Source organism: Aythya ferina (genome assembly GCF_964211825.1).
Source record: "Aythya ferina genome assembly, chromosome: Z".
NCBI classification, from domain to species: domain Eukaryota; kingdom Metazoa; phylum Chordata; class Aves; order Anseriformes; family Anatidae; genus Aythya; species Aythya ferina.
This window is the reverse complement of record NC_140299.1, coordinates 61,803,132-61,817,974: the sequence shown is the minus strand read 5'-3', so window position 1 is coordinate 61,817,974 and position 14,843 is coordinate 61,803,132. Positions and strand designations below refer to the sequence as shown.

At 39.4% G+C, this 14,843-nt stretch overlaps 1 protein-coding gene across 6 annotated transcripts in view; it reads left to right on the top strand.

The window, feature by feature from the left end:
• Window positions 1-14,843, top strand: part of MCC (MCC regulator of WNT signaling pathway) — a 197,050-nt gene that overhangs the window by 120,348 nt on the left and 61,859 nt on the right. For all 6 annotated transcript variants that reach the window (XM_084504442.1, XM_084504443.1, XM_084504445.1 and 3 more), the window contains 2 exons: window positions 5,583-5,696; window positions 12,948-13,090. In XM_084504442.1, coding sequence (XP_084360568.1) covers window positions 5,583-5,696; window positions 12,948-13,090 — 257 coding nt within the window. The remainder of the gene's footprint in view (window positions 1-5,582; window positions 5,697-12,947; window positions 13,091-14,843) is intronic.

Sequence of the window (14,843 nt, the reverse complement as noted above, 5' to 3'; positions counted from 1 at the left end):
CTGATAAGAAAAAGTTTGGTAGGTTTTCACAGATGAGGCAGCATTCTGAACATTTGATCAGGCGTGCTTGTGTATACAGCCTGCCATTAAAATGAGTTGTAAGAAAACAAAGAAAAAAACCCTGTGTTGTGTGTTATTTGCACCAAACTGTGTAAAATACAAATGGAAAACAGAGGAAAGGGTGTCAGGGTCCAATACGTCCTGAACAGGTTGTTTTAGGTATTTCTTGTCTGGCGGGTGCAATGTTTACTGTTAAATATACTTACGTGAAGGTAGGTGATACTACACAAGACTTTTGAGTTAGCATAGTGATAGAAATACACTGAAAGTACAGCACAAACGTGAGTTGCGCTTAGAGCACATAGGAATTACAGTACACAGTTCAATCTCTACACCAGTATAAGCTTTGTTACTGGTCTCTGTAACGCTCTCGCTTGTCACAGCACTGAGAATCCCCAGTCCTCCCAGGAAGGCATGCCTGGGCTGTAGCCAGCTCTGCTGCTGGCTCACTCCTCTCCTCAGCCGTTGTTTAGTTTGTAAACTCTGTGTTGGGCTGACCCATGTCTACACCACCCCAGTGCTGGTTGTACTCTTTTAATGATCTCAGGGAGGAACATCTAGACCACCAGTTCATCCACTCAGCTGATGCAGCTGTTTATTTGAAATGATGGCCACCCTCCAGCCCCGTTTGTGAGGAGATAAAATCGGCCTTTTCGCAGCAGCTGTGGTCAGTCACAGGCTTCGTTATTCCCTGAGCTTCGTGGGGACATCGCCTGGCCCATCTCCACTGGGCCTTCTTCCAGTGCACGGGTTTATTGGCCAGTTGCAGAAGACACAGGCAGAACAAATAAATGGGTCACTTGGTGTTTGGCTTCTTCATCTTGGTTTATGGGTTTATAACACCTTGCCATGGTCTTGATGCTGTTACAGCTCACTTACTATGTCACAAGTTAGGTTTCTGAACACCAGTTCCCAAGCTGATGTGCAGCGTGTAGTAGCTAATGAAAGCAGGAAATTAGGAAAAGGGAAAGACTGGTTCCTTAATTTCAGAAGGAGAAGGTTGTCCCTTTTGTGAGTGTTCTGCTGAAAAGGATACTGTGAGTAGAACTGGTTTTAGCAATCCAATTTAACTAGGCTATTTTCAGAAGGAAGGGAAGAAAAATGAGGATCAAACTTAGTGATGAGGTTAATTGTAACCTCTCATTTTTTTCAGCACTCTCCTTCATTGCTTTTTGTATCTGTCTCATGTTTTGTTCGAGGCATCAGAACACTTCCAGCAGTATGTACTACTTCAGTGGTATCCTGCTTCCTTGTCGTTCAGTTCATATTACTATCCCATCTGCTTTTGCACTCTTCTCCCCAAAAAATTCTTGAGACACCTGACTGCCAGAAAATACTGCTTCTAATTGCACCTGCACAGAAGGTGTCACAGAGCCCAGCACCAAAAGCAGCTGTTAAGGCAGTATACAAACAACGCATCGTTGAATCATGTCTACCATACATGTGTGAGGTGTTGTAGAGGCATGTAAAATGGGGAAGGGACTCGAGTCACAAAGGAAGCTGGAAGAGAGGTCAGGAGCTTGGTTTTCCTAACCTGGTGCTGACTTTTTTTTTGAGTTACTGTATCTTTCAAAACGTAGCAGTACAGCAGTTTTCACTTTAAAGGCAGCATGCTATGCACAGATTGCTATTTGTTTTATGTATGTTTTATATATGACATGTATAAAAATAAATATGTATTATTAAAAAGTGGCAGGTTAATATTGGGCATAAAATGTGGTTTGTGTATGTTTCGGCGAACAACCTGCAGTTGCCATTGCATAAAATTTTGTAGAAAGTATAACTTCTGAGTTAAGTTAGGTGGTGCATTTTTTAACAATCATGTGCACCTACTTTCTTGACTGAAAGAACTCTTACTTCTTTGGCCAATGGTAGAGGAACAAGTTAGTTTGCCTGTCTGATCCCTTCTTTCTTGATATTGCTTTCACTTGTGTTGACCTTGCCTGTCCTGTTGGACAGTTTGGGTGCATTGGCATCGTATAGTGTTTTCTTTTTTTCCTGTGAAATGTGAGATTCATTACGTTCTGTATTGGATCAATATAAAGTGTATGAACAATGCTGGCTTTGTCAATGAAATTCTCCCTGTACTCAAGCAGCTCTTCATGGGAGCTGTTGTTGAAAGGTTCAGACCAGTATGCTGTGCAAGCAGTCATATTTGTGGTATATAACCTAATTGTTGCAAACTATGGAGTTTTTAATTTATTTCATGGTCTTGTGCTGTTAAGAGGCAGCCCTCCATGAGTTATACATGTCTGATATCAGTGTTGGCGATAGTCAGTCTGCCTTCTCTGTTGTTTGCTGAAGATGAAAAAAAGTTGTGTGCCGTTTGGCTACTTCCATTCTCCTCTTTTTCTCAGCTCTCATATTGTGAAATGATTCAGTACCATAGAATTGCAGTCATGACAATCATTACTTTCTGGATGAGATTTATAAACGGAGTCTTTCCATCCTCAATAGTTTGGATTATTCATTTGAATTCTTAATATGGGCTTTTTTTTGCAGGGTAATTTTTTTTGTTTGTGGTAACTCTTTGTTCACATTTCCTTACTTCCTTAAGGAAAGATGTAGCAATACTTCCTAATAGCTTTTTTTTTTTTTTTTTCTACAGCCAAGGTCAGACAGCTACTCTACCTTTGCTAACCTTATTTTTTATCACAGTAGTAGCTGGAGGCACCACTCACGTATTACTTACTGCTGTTTGCACTGGGTTCACCGAAAGAGCACATTGAAACTGAAGAGTATCCCAAGCAGCATTCCCCTCTGTCTGATAACTTCATGTTGTCTAGTCTGATATTTCTGTTATGCTAATTATTATTTTTTTATTAGCATGTAGAAACTGACCTGATTCAAATTATGAAAGGAAAGGATCATTTTGCATAGTGAAAGTTGCAACAACCTTTTTGTAATTACAAAAGCAGCTCTTTTTTCGGATAAGAGAGACCCTATGGTGAAAGCAAGGCAGGAGTAGCTTGCCCGGTGGATACCCTCATTTGGCAGGGGCTGTCAGGCCAGGCAGCAGCATTGTGGTGAGGCTGGACATATTCGTGCTGCTTCTTAGCTCATTTGGGATGTGCTAGGGGGCATGAAGAAGAGCTGAGCAGCTCTTAGCGTGGGAAGGATCAAAGACAAATCCACAGGAAGCCAGCTCCATCAGTTCCACTGTTCAGAGAACAAGTCGGTTTTCATTGAGATTTTTAAATTAATGGTGTCCTTTTACAGCTCCATGTGTATGAACATATAAGTCTGGTAATTAAAACCACAGCTGGTGATCATCTAATTACAGTGTGCAAAAGGGAATGATACTTACTTGACTACGCACCATTTTTTTGTATTCAATTTAGAGAATTGTAGCAATTTTTTCACGTGTGTTTTGAAAGCTGTGATAAAGGATGCAGAATCTGATGAACAAGCTGGTGAGCTTCATTGCAACACTTCTCTGTTAAGGGAAAAAATGGCGACTTACAAGTTCACCAGCTTTCCTGAAGGTTGCAAGTCAGTTATGAACAGCTTGGTGCCATTAGGCTGGTTCTTGTTTCTCCACACTGTAAAACCAGTGCATGGTTTCCTGTGGTAGGAAGTAAAACCTTATTCCAAAGGCCAAGAATACTTGAATATCTGGGGAGCTTCTGGACCTAAGACAATTCAGAACACATATTTGAAAGAAACTGTGTAGCATATGTCCATAGCAGGCCTGAACTGCTGTTTTTTTCACTTGAAAAATGAGGCTCAAGAATCTTAAACATACTGCAACGTAAAATTGCATATGTGTATGTTTATGCTGAAATGAACAACTGCATGTGTGTAACACATTTTTGAAGCTGGCACAATAAAAGTGCTTTAGACTGAACTGACAAATGAGCATGTCCAGAGCTTTTAGTGTAAATAGTTACATCTCAGTTAAAACTACAGAATTCACATCTGAAGTTTTTGTGCAATCAAGTTTCCTGTGCTGAAGCCAGAAGTGGCCTTTTCTGTAACAACAGGAACACCACATGCGAAGGAGTTATCGCTAAATGACCGAGTCTCTTTTCTGTATTACAACTACTTTCACACATCAGTGCATGAAAACACATACAGTTTTGCCAGCTTTTAGTATTGTGAAGGTAAACTGATACAAAAATGGGACTCATTAGCAGATTGGCTGGAAATGGAAGAAGAAAAATAACTTAAAGAGACCTGCCCAATAAAATGTCAGACTAAGTGGTAGAAAAAGGGTTTGTGTTTTGGTCCAAGTCTTTGCAGCAGAGCAGTGTTTGCTGCGTTACTTGGTCCAGTGTGAAAGGTCACTTTAGTTTTCACACCCAGTATGACTTGGAGTTGTTCCTTTACTGCTACAAATAAAGGCTTCAGAGTTATTGGCTAGTTTTCCTCCTGGGCTTTTCTGTTGTGGTTGTCAATACAGAATGTTGGATTCCAGCTGCTACTTTTGCTGTAATAATGAAAGGGATATATTGAGGATAAAAGAGAATGTGAATGCATTGTAATTGTTGGGTTTTTAATAAGGATTATTCTTGATTTCTAAGTTAGGTAGCTGACATAACTTAGTTATGTTGTTTATCTTAGTTTCCTATGTATTTCCAAATGCTGTCAGTTAAATGCAGAATCACAGAACCATGATATATCCTGAGTAGGAGGGGACCCAGAAGGATCGTTGAGTCCAGCTCCAGGCTCCACACACAACCACCCAAATATCAGGCCTTGTGTCTGAGAGCGTTGTCCAAACACTTCCTGAACTCCATCAGGTTTGGTGCCATGCCCACTGCCCTGGGCAGCCTGTCCCAGTGCCCGACCACCCTCTGGGTGCAGACCCTTTCCCTAACCCCCAGCCTGACCCTCCCCTGTCCCAGCTCCATGCCGTTCCCTCGGGTCCTGTCGCTGTCCCCAGAGAGCAGAGCTCAGCATAGATACATATCTTTCATCAAAATAATCTATTGCAGAATGAAAATCAGTTCACGTTCTTAATGTGTGGCTTCAATAGACTAGAATCATTGCCTCTCAGTGAGGTGAGGTTGAGGAAAACAACAATAAAGCAGTAGCTGAAAGTTGAATAAGCAGTAATTGCAAATTTAAATTGAATCCTATGCATGGAGTTGTTCCCTTTGCCACACTGATAACCTCTTTATCTCCAAAGACATCAAAACACAGAACACCTTCTTTTATATTACAAATCTGGGTTGATATTTAATGTAAGGTTTTATAACACAAAGCTTGAGATACTTCCTATTAAACTCATGCTAGAACTGAGATGCACATTTCCAGCTGAATTACTCTGCATTGTGTTTATCCTTATAATTTGTTTTCTGATGAAGGAATGTGTGAACTAGCACAAGAGTACAATTGCATGTTAAGAGAGTTTAGTGATATGTGCTTTGCTTTTTCACTTCCGTTATTCTAACTTTCTATTAACTACTTAGAAATCTGCAGATGTTGTAGCTGCTGTGTAATACTGTATCTTCTTTCAAATTGTACTGCTGTATGGCTTATGACTTGGTTAATTTGTTTCTTCCCCTTTTGTCTTGTAGCTTCATTTAGCAGCCCTGGCATCATTAAAGGGAGACATAGTGGAGCTTAATAAACGTCTACAACAAACAGAAAGAGAGCGTGACCTGCTAGAAAAGAAATTGGCAAAAGCACAGGTGAGCTAATAGTTCAAGATTTTGAAGATGATCCTTGGTTTTGTGTTGCTCTTGTTCCACATAGAGAAATATAGTATGTGGGGAAAGGATGAAATAATGTAATGTGTGAAAAGAACTTTAGGACTGTAAGAAACATAGTTGCCATGGGTTTTAAGTTTTATGTGCTGATGACATTCTTTTAAAAAATACCAAGAGAGAATTAGATTGATTTTGTTTTGAAGCCGACATAAACAACCTCTTTTAACGGTGAGTGCTTCAAAGCATTTTAGAATATAAAAATTGCAATTCTCAGTGGATTAGGTAACTGATCACAGAGTCTTTCAGTCTTGGGCACGTTCAAATAGCACAAATTAACACTGATCAAAAGCTATTGCCAATTTGCAGTGCTTTGGTGGTATGTGAAAAGTGATTAGTGATCTCAGTCTACCTTCTAGTAAGCCTGTTTGTATGTATCTGTTATGGAAAATACAGTCAGTGGTAAGTCAAGAGACTAAATAGGAGTAAGATTTGTGTTTTAATGCCTTCTCAGCTCTTAAAAAAAAAATAAAAATCAGATTAGGATAAACGTAGAGAGCCAGATGTAAACAGGGAAAACAACAACAATTATACTTCTACAAACAAAACCCTTGTTTTCAGGTACTGACATTCTGGCAAATACCTTCTGTAAGTACTTTACAATTCAAAACTAATGCAAAATACATACTAATTCACACTAGCAGAGAGCCAGACAAAGCATTTTGTAGTGTAAATTATCCCATCTTATTTGTTGCCCAGAGAGGCTGCAGAATCCCCATCCCTGGAAGTACTCACAAGCCATCTGGAGGTCTCGGGCAGCCTGCTGTGAGTGACCCACCATCAGTGGGTGGGGTTGGAGAGGTGACCTCCAGAGGTCCCTGTCAACCTCAACCATTCTGAGTTTCTGCAAGTTTAGCCTTCAGTATTCAGGACATTTTGGTAGGGGCTTATATCTATGTGTTACTTAAACTCTAGCCAAATGTAGAAATATTCAAGCAGTCTGAATTTTAAGGATTTTACTTCAGTTCTTCAAACACAGAATCATGGAATCATTAAGGTTGGAAAAGGCCTCCAAGGTTACCTGGTCCAACCATGCGCCTACCACCAATGTCACCCACTAAACCATGTCCCTAAGCATCAAGTCCAACCTTTCCTTGAACACCTCCAGGGACGGTGATGCCATCACTTTCCTGGGCAACCCATTCTAGTCTGGATCCTTGTCTGCATTCCCTGATTACTTTTTCAGTTACCTTCAAGGTGTTGAGGCTTGTAAACAAGACCCTTATTCCATCCCATCAGTGCAACATACACAAGTAAAAAACACCCTCATCCCCTTTATTCCTTTTATCTATGAGCCAGTCACACACACTATTTACCAGCTATTGTCTTGAGATCCTTTCCTAACTTCAGCTGCTCTCTGAGGTAGAGTCCTCTTTCTGAGGTACAGCTTGACATGATGCTGCATTTGGCAGTCGTTAATCAGTCAAATGGGTCCACCTTACCTAAGCAATCTTTATCGTTCTGCATGGCTACACTGACTTTGTTGTTATTTATAACTCTACAGAGTCTTGTGCTAACTAGTTTTGTTAGGTTCAGGACTTTATGAAAAAACGTGTATAAAAATTTCAACAAATGAAGAGTACCTTGTAGGTACCCTCCTTCCCTCAGAGGGTGGTGAGGCCCTGGCACAGGCTGCCCAGAGAAGCTGTGGATGCCCCATCCCTGGAGGTGTTCAAGACGAGGTTAGATGAGGCCCTGAGCAACCTGATCTAGTGGGTGGCATGCCTTCCCATGGCAGGGGGGTTGGGACTGGATGATCCTTGAGGTCCCCTCCAACCCGAGCCATGCTATGATTCTAGGTGCTCCCATGCAATGATTAATCCTCTTTGATGGTTAACTGTGCTCTGTTAGCATGAGATTGTTTGGTGTTTTCCTTTGATTGGTTACTAACTGTGCGTGCATGTATTGAGAAATTTGTAATGCTGAGGGTTTTTTCCATCATCTTGGGCTGATGATGGTTGTAAACAGGACAATAGGGATGACTGCCACCGAAACTATGGATATCATTAAATCAGAGTATCTGGCCCATCAGAAGTCTGGTGTGCTTCTGCTGCACCTTTCTCCACGCTGAAAACAACTTCTATGTGCTCACCTAAAAGGAAGACTGTAAAGCTGTGGGAGTGGGGCTGAAGAGGAATGCTGATGGGAATAGAGAAATTTTAGGGGAATGGACGACTGAGCCCACTGGTTGTATGGTGGTGATTATCTGTTGGCTACAGAAATGACAAGGACATCTGGGATGTCTAAAAGGTGCTCTGTAATGCTACATTTGTGGCTGCTGACAGACATTGTCACAGTTGTGTTTTGGAAAAAAAAAACACTTAAATAATTTTTATGTAGTTTTAAATGTTTTAGCATTTCACTTCTACCCACTTGAGGGCTTTAAAAGAAATTGGAGCGTGGCAAGGTTTGAAATGTTCATTTTTTACATAGCCATTTTAAACAGTTGTTTAAATAGTCTTTAAAAGTCATTCATCAAGGGCAGCTTATATATTCAATAAGTTGGCTATGTTTAAGTGCTGAGAGACTCTGATGGCCCACTTTACCTTTTCTTCTTTTTCTAACTGCATCACTTTTTCAAGTAGATGCTCTACATATTTTTTTTTTTTTTCCTCTTATCCTCCTAACCCGCAGAGATTTCTCCATATTCTTATCATATGTGTCATTTTCTCCCCTATAACCTCTGGCTCATGCATTTCTTCCTCACTAATATGAATTAGAGGTTCAGAAGGCATAAATTAGGTAAGAAGTGTTTGAGGTTCTGCATAACTATTTTCAGGAGCTAGCTGTGCTAGCATTAAAATCTCACTTCTGCACCTGGGCTATACTTATGAAAGCAAAGCATTTCATTTCAGCTGGCATTCTAAATGCATGCTAAATGATACAAACGGTTCTTGAACCACGTTTTTGGTAATATCTTTCCCGTTGTTTCATGGAGCAAATGAAATGCTTTGGAAGAAAGGATTAATGATTTGCAGAAGGGAGATGATTTGGGGAGCCACAATTCATGTAATAGAGATGAGAAAGGGCTAAGAAAGATAGTTGGATAGCTTGTGCTTAAAATTTTTATAAAGGATGTAACTGATTAATGGTTGTTGTGGCATGGTAGAGCTCATTTCCAAACCTGCAGTCTGTGGAGACCCTGCTAGAGCATTTGTCTACACCCTTGTATTATTTCCACAAGACAACAGACCTCCTTGTGTCTGTATTTGTACTGGTGTGCAATTTGGTGCCAGACTGATCTTTTGGATGGAATTTGCTGTAAAGCAGTGGTCAACCACAGCTAATCTCATCTCTCCAAATCTTACTGTGATTCTGAGAATAAAAGTATTGCTTTCTGCTAGTGGTGTCTGTCCTGGTGTCCTGGATCTGGTAGTGATAGAAAGTAGATGTCTGAAGGGAGGGCGCAAGAAATACATGTGGGGTTGCTGTTCTTTATGTGTCCTTGCCTTTCCACCACCAACAGTGTGTGAGCTTCCTGAGCAAGAGGCTGCATCACGTGTAATAGTCCACTTCACCTCCACGAGCAATTTGTATCTTAATCCAGAAGTTTTCTTCCTTTTGCTCTTCCTTTTCCCCTTCCCTGTCCCACCGCGATTATTTGGTGCCTCGTTACCTACCACAGTTGATCTGTAGCAGCTCTACAGTTTCATGGTAGAAGTATGGAATTGAGAAACACACTGACAGCTTCAGTAAATACAGCAACAACAAACAATTCACTTACTACACCTCACTTGTCCTTTCATCTTCTTTCACAAGGTAATTCTGTTCTCTTCACTCATTCCTGGTAATTTCAGACTTTCATAAGAGCTCTAGGCACAGAGTAACAAATACTCTGCTGCTACATTCTGGATCCTTTGTCAGAGGAGCAGTCAGTTCCATGACTGCAGTTACAATTCCTTGCCATTCTTCCAGTTATTCACAATATAGGATGGGCAGCAGAACTTCAGCATGTGAATAAATCTAACACGCTGTAGGCATGCACACTTCATGGGAAAAAATCAGTTTCTCAAAAAACCGATTCTGTTGTATGATGTCTTCATCGCACGCGGATTAGCCTTGTTTTCATGTATTCTTTTTCTACCTTAAGTATACACTGAATAAACCACAAAATAATTAATTCTGACCATGTATGTATTCATGATTGAGGCCTTGGCACAGTGGACCTGTGTTTATACTTAAAATTAGATGAATTGATTGCCACTTTAATATCTGCCACTCCTCTTAAATTAAAGTGCCGTATTACTTGAGTAGAGATTTTTAGTTCCCGTGAGCCCGTTAGACAGGTTTGTCGTTGTGGCTAATTCAGGTGATGACTTGTATTCTTCCTGAATGGTGCCGCAGCCAGTGTTTGTGTCTGTGCAGGGCCGGAGGCGCTCAGCAATCTGTTAGCCTAGCACCACTGCTGTTGCTTCTCTTTCTTTTTTTCTTTGTGTCCTCTGACTGAGCACTACCAATTTAACACAAAGGTCTGCACCGTGTCATGGGTTGGAGATTTGTGTACGTTAGTGGGCAGTAGCATCGTGTTGCAACAGTATCCTTGGATTTAAATATTTTCTCTTGTTATCCTTTTCTTGCATATTCTTCTCGCTTTTGTGGTTCTTTCCCAGCATCAAGAGGTCAGACAAAGGTCTTTCCAGGCATCGTTAATTTATTCCGTAATTGAAATAACCTTTTTTGTCTGTACCAAAAACCAGCCAAAGGTCACTTACATAGAAAATTGTGCTGGAAACTTTTCTCCTGACCTCAGCAATCACTCATCTTTTGCAGCCTCTTAGTGGATTATCCCTGTGTTTGCGTTCTCAGAGAATCAGAGCCTTTAATGTTTTGGTCAGAACTTAAGTATGAAGCTGGAAGAGGGATGAGGAAAAGGGTGTAAGGTATTTGTCTTAAAAAGTTTGTGATTGACATATGCAAATAAATCATAATCTAAGAGAAATAGGAACTGGTGTGAGATCATTGTTCTGATACTCAAAAGACACAGAAACTAAAGAGTGATGAACAGACTGAGTATCACAGAAAGAAAAAAATAAAAAAAGTAATGGATACCAAGAGAGGCATTTGTTTCTTTTCCCTTTCAAGCCTTGAGATAAATGTGCAATAATAAGAAGCAATACTGTATAACCATAAGAATTTTACATTGCTGCATTTTGGGATTCATACTGGATTGTATTTCCATTACGTGGATGGAAACCCATTTTCAGTTGAGACTTGTCATGACTGACCACAATTTATTATACGTGACCCTGTACCCTCCTCCAAGGCACAGCGGTCCTTCTTAGCATCATGTCCTACCTCCCCCAGAGGTTTCTTCCTGCCTTTTCAAGTTACTTTTGCCCAAGATAATCCAAGAGGCCTTTAAAAAAAAAAAAAAATCAAATCTGAAACTACTGTCTTTATATTGCCAGACTGCTGGTTGTTCACAATGTATGTCATGTCACTAAATTACAGTTATCCTGAAAAATGGTGACTGTGAAATGGCTGGAAAAAACAGAAAGCAAGTCTGGTAATGTGGCTGAGGTCCATTAGCAGGAGTCCATATATCTTCAGTCAAGATAAACAAATTCTGCTTTTCAGTGCAGAGCTTAAAAAGATAAAAAATGTTGTGATAAGCATTTTATTTATTGTCTGAAAATAATTATTACACACTTTATCCAAAACATCCTTTGGTTTAAAAGGAAAAAAAACAGTGATTCACTGTTCTGGAAAATGCTTAACTAGTGTTTGTGGACTTCAGCATTTATCATGAAATGTGGATTTAGAAAGGAAGAACAAGCAACTCTGTATTGTACTTAAAAAGTTTTAATTTTTTGGTTAAACATTTTCACTGTTACTGTTGCACTTTGAAAGCAGTTTTAGTAATTCATCCAGATACAGTGTTACAATATGGAAACCTGAGAAATAAATTATTGAATGATCCTACAATAAGAGTTACAATAATATACATGTCAGTTGTCAGCATGAAGTCCTAAAAGCCTAGTGAACATTACCAGTCTTCTAAAATTTAACCCTTGCTTTCCTCTTCATCATGAAGACATACTCTGCTTGTCTTGGTGAAATTGCTTTTGATTCAAGATTCACAAAGAAAATAACATTTTCTTGTCGTCTGTGGGAGGGTGCTCTAATGTCTGGAACTACAACCTTGGAATGTGCGTATTCCTAAAAGTTAAAAAATATTGAAAGAAATTTTATTAATGACTGCAAAGAAAAATGTTATTGAAATTTGATTTGAAAAAATAAGTTTTGGTGCAACAATGTTAGAGGACCTCATACACTACTATGAATTGTAGCCTTTAGAATTGCTTTTAGGACCATCTATTTCAGCTCTTCAATTAACAAATGTGTTTTTTATACTGTCAGTTTGTTTGTGAGTTTTTCTCTTGTTTGCAGCACAGTACACATGCCATTGTGCTGTTTCCTGCAGGGGGTCAGAAGCAAAAGGTTAGAAGTATTGCTCTTTCCAGCCACTACAAAGCATAACTTCAATCAACATGCATTACTGAGAGGCCATAATTGCAGTAGAGTGTCTGCTGGCAAGAAGAGTAAGCCAAAGAGGCTGGAAATAATACTCAGTTGGAAAGAAAACGTAGTATTTCATGATACATTTAAAAAACAACCAGAAGTACAGCCACTTAATTGTTTATAATAAGCATTTTATTATAGGGGATTTTAATAAGGAAAATGTGCAAAGGTACCTTAAAGGGTAATAAAAACAAATATTCTTACTGGAGAAGTCATAACCTCCAAGTGTGGTTGCTCTTCTTTGTAATAATGTGGTTTCAGCCTTAGGATTTGTTCTAATTCACATATTCAGTGTTGGGAAGGCCTCTGAGGTTTCTTGATGCATCGTGAATCTCATGGATTCAAAGCTGATATATCGGTAGCTGTTTTGTGTTAAAAACTATGTGTTTTTTTTCAAGCTAGAAGAGCAACTGTTCAATATGTTTAGAAAAAAATAATAATGAAAGTACACCGCATAGTTTTCCATTTCCTAAAAATTTGCTAATTACATGCCTTTCTGTACCTGTCAATATTTCACTTCTGTTCTTTTTTCTTGCTATGCGGTTTTGGTTTGATGGGTAAGAAGACCATACAATGCTGTGCACTTCTGCCTTACATTTGATTTCTGTGCAACTACTCATAAGACCCTTTCTGTTTTCTGCTTCTCTGCTTTAGTGTGAACAATCTCACCTAATGAGAGAGCACGAAGATGTGCAGGAGCGAACAACGCTACGCTATGAGGAGCGAATCACAGAGCTGCACAGTATCATTGCTGAATTAAATAAGAAGATTGATCGACTGCAGGGAACAACAATAAGGTAGGGAAAGTCCCTGGAAACTCTGGACCGCCTGCGAGAATGATGGAAAGTATGATGTGAATTACGCTGTAAATATAAGTTGATCGCAACCTTGAGGTAGCTCAGCGTGTTACAACTGGTGCTAAATAGCTGCCCATAATTAAGATGTGTGGAGTATCATCCAAGGCTCAAAAGTGCTGCATTCTCACTGGCAAAGTCACACTGCTTAGCCTAATGAGCACTGCAAAGAACTGCACTGTGCCATCTAAATATTCATTAGCTAAATATAAATACCAAGAGACAAGGTAAGTGGATAAAGGAAGATATAGCCAACCAATCTGCAGCTCAGCTTTTGACTTTCTTCTGTGGCATCCTATAGATAACATAAGCCAAATCACTTGTGATGAGAAATATGTCTCAAATGGAATTGAGTAGTTTTGACATTTACTAGTAGTTGTGACAAAACACAGAATGATCATAGAATCATAGAATATCCCACGTTGGAAGGGACCCACGAGGATCATCGAGTCCAGCTCCTACAGATCATTCTCTTGACTGTTCTTCAAGCAGCAAAGCTTGGTCATCACTTGTTACTGTTTTAAAATAAACTTACATTTGACTACAGGAGAATGGTTATTTTTCCTCACTTGGACTAAAGGAATGAAGGAGTTTGTTAAAATACGAGCTTGGGGAGGAATGCAGGTAGACCACTAGAATCTATGGATTTTCTAGAAAACTTCCAATAATAATTGACACCTTTGTAGGTAAAACTTACATGATGCATGTAGCAAAATCTGAGTTCTTTGTAGCAAATTTTGAGTTTTTCCTGCTCATTAGCTACATGTTTTGTAATACTTGTTTCATTTGGTTTTCCTTGTAAACATTGCTGTTAGCAGAAGGCATGGTTGTTAAAATTGCTCATTTAACCTCTTATGAAAAAATGTTTCTGAAAAAAAAAAAGGTGTATCATAAATAAGAAAAAGTATCATCATGCATATACTTTTATAAAAGCAGTAGTAGAATGATGTGATGTTAACATTATTTAAGAAGATAAATACTGGAAACTCTGTGATGGTTGTAACTGGTGATAATCATGGTGAGATTTTTCAAGTAAGGATTTTCTAAACTGATGGTACATCTCTGAAAAAAATCTCATTGACTCCTCTGTTCACACAGACTTGATACCTCTGTATGCAAAATTTCCATTCACCGTGTTTTGCATTTGCTTTTTAGTATGGGAGGACTGTCTGCCCACTTAACCTTCCTCTCTGGTAAAACTTTACCAATTGCAAAGGCTGATTGAAAAATGAAATCTGAGAAGTATGAGAGCTGAATTGGCCTTTTTTTTTTCTTGAATAGCAGGAAAAACTCTGAGAGAATTAAAAAAGATCATACATAGAAGCCATGAGAGGTTTTTGACTGGAGTCTCTGTGGTAAGCTAAAGGCCAAATTACATATTGATTGCAAAGTATTAGGACTGGGTGGATACTGTGAGTTTTTATCCGTGGCATAAGCTATGGCATGCACAGGAAAGTGAGGCATAGGAGCTGCCTTTGATACAGAGTGCAGGCTGCTTCTCCTGAGAAGTGCAGTTGCTGCCCCTCTGGGGAGCAGACATTCGAAGGCATCAGAAAAATACTGCTGCAGCAAATATTGAACTGCTGTCATGCCCCACCTGTTTGGTCTCACCATATGAAAGCTCCTTTGTTCAGACAGCTAGGAGGCCACCTGTTTTGATTTTTTTCTTGTTTTACTAGCAAGAATAAATGTATTT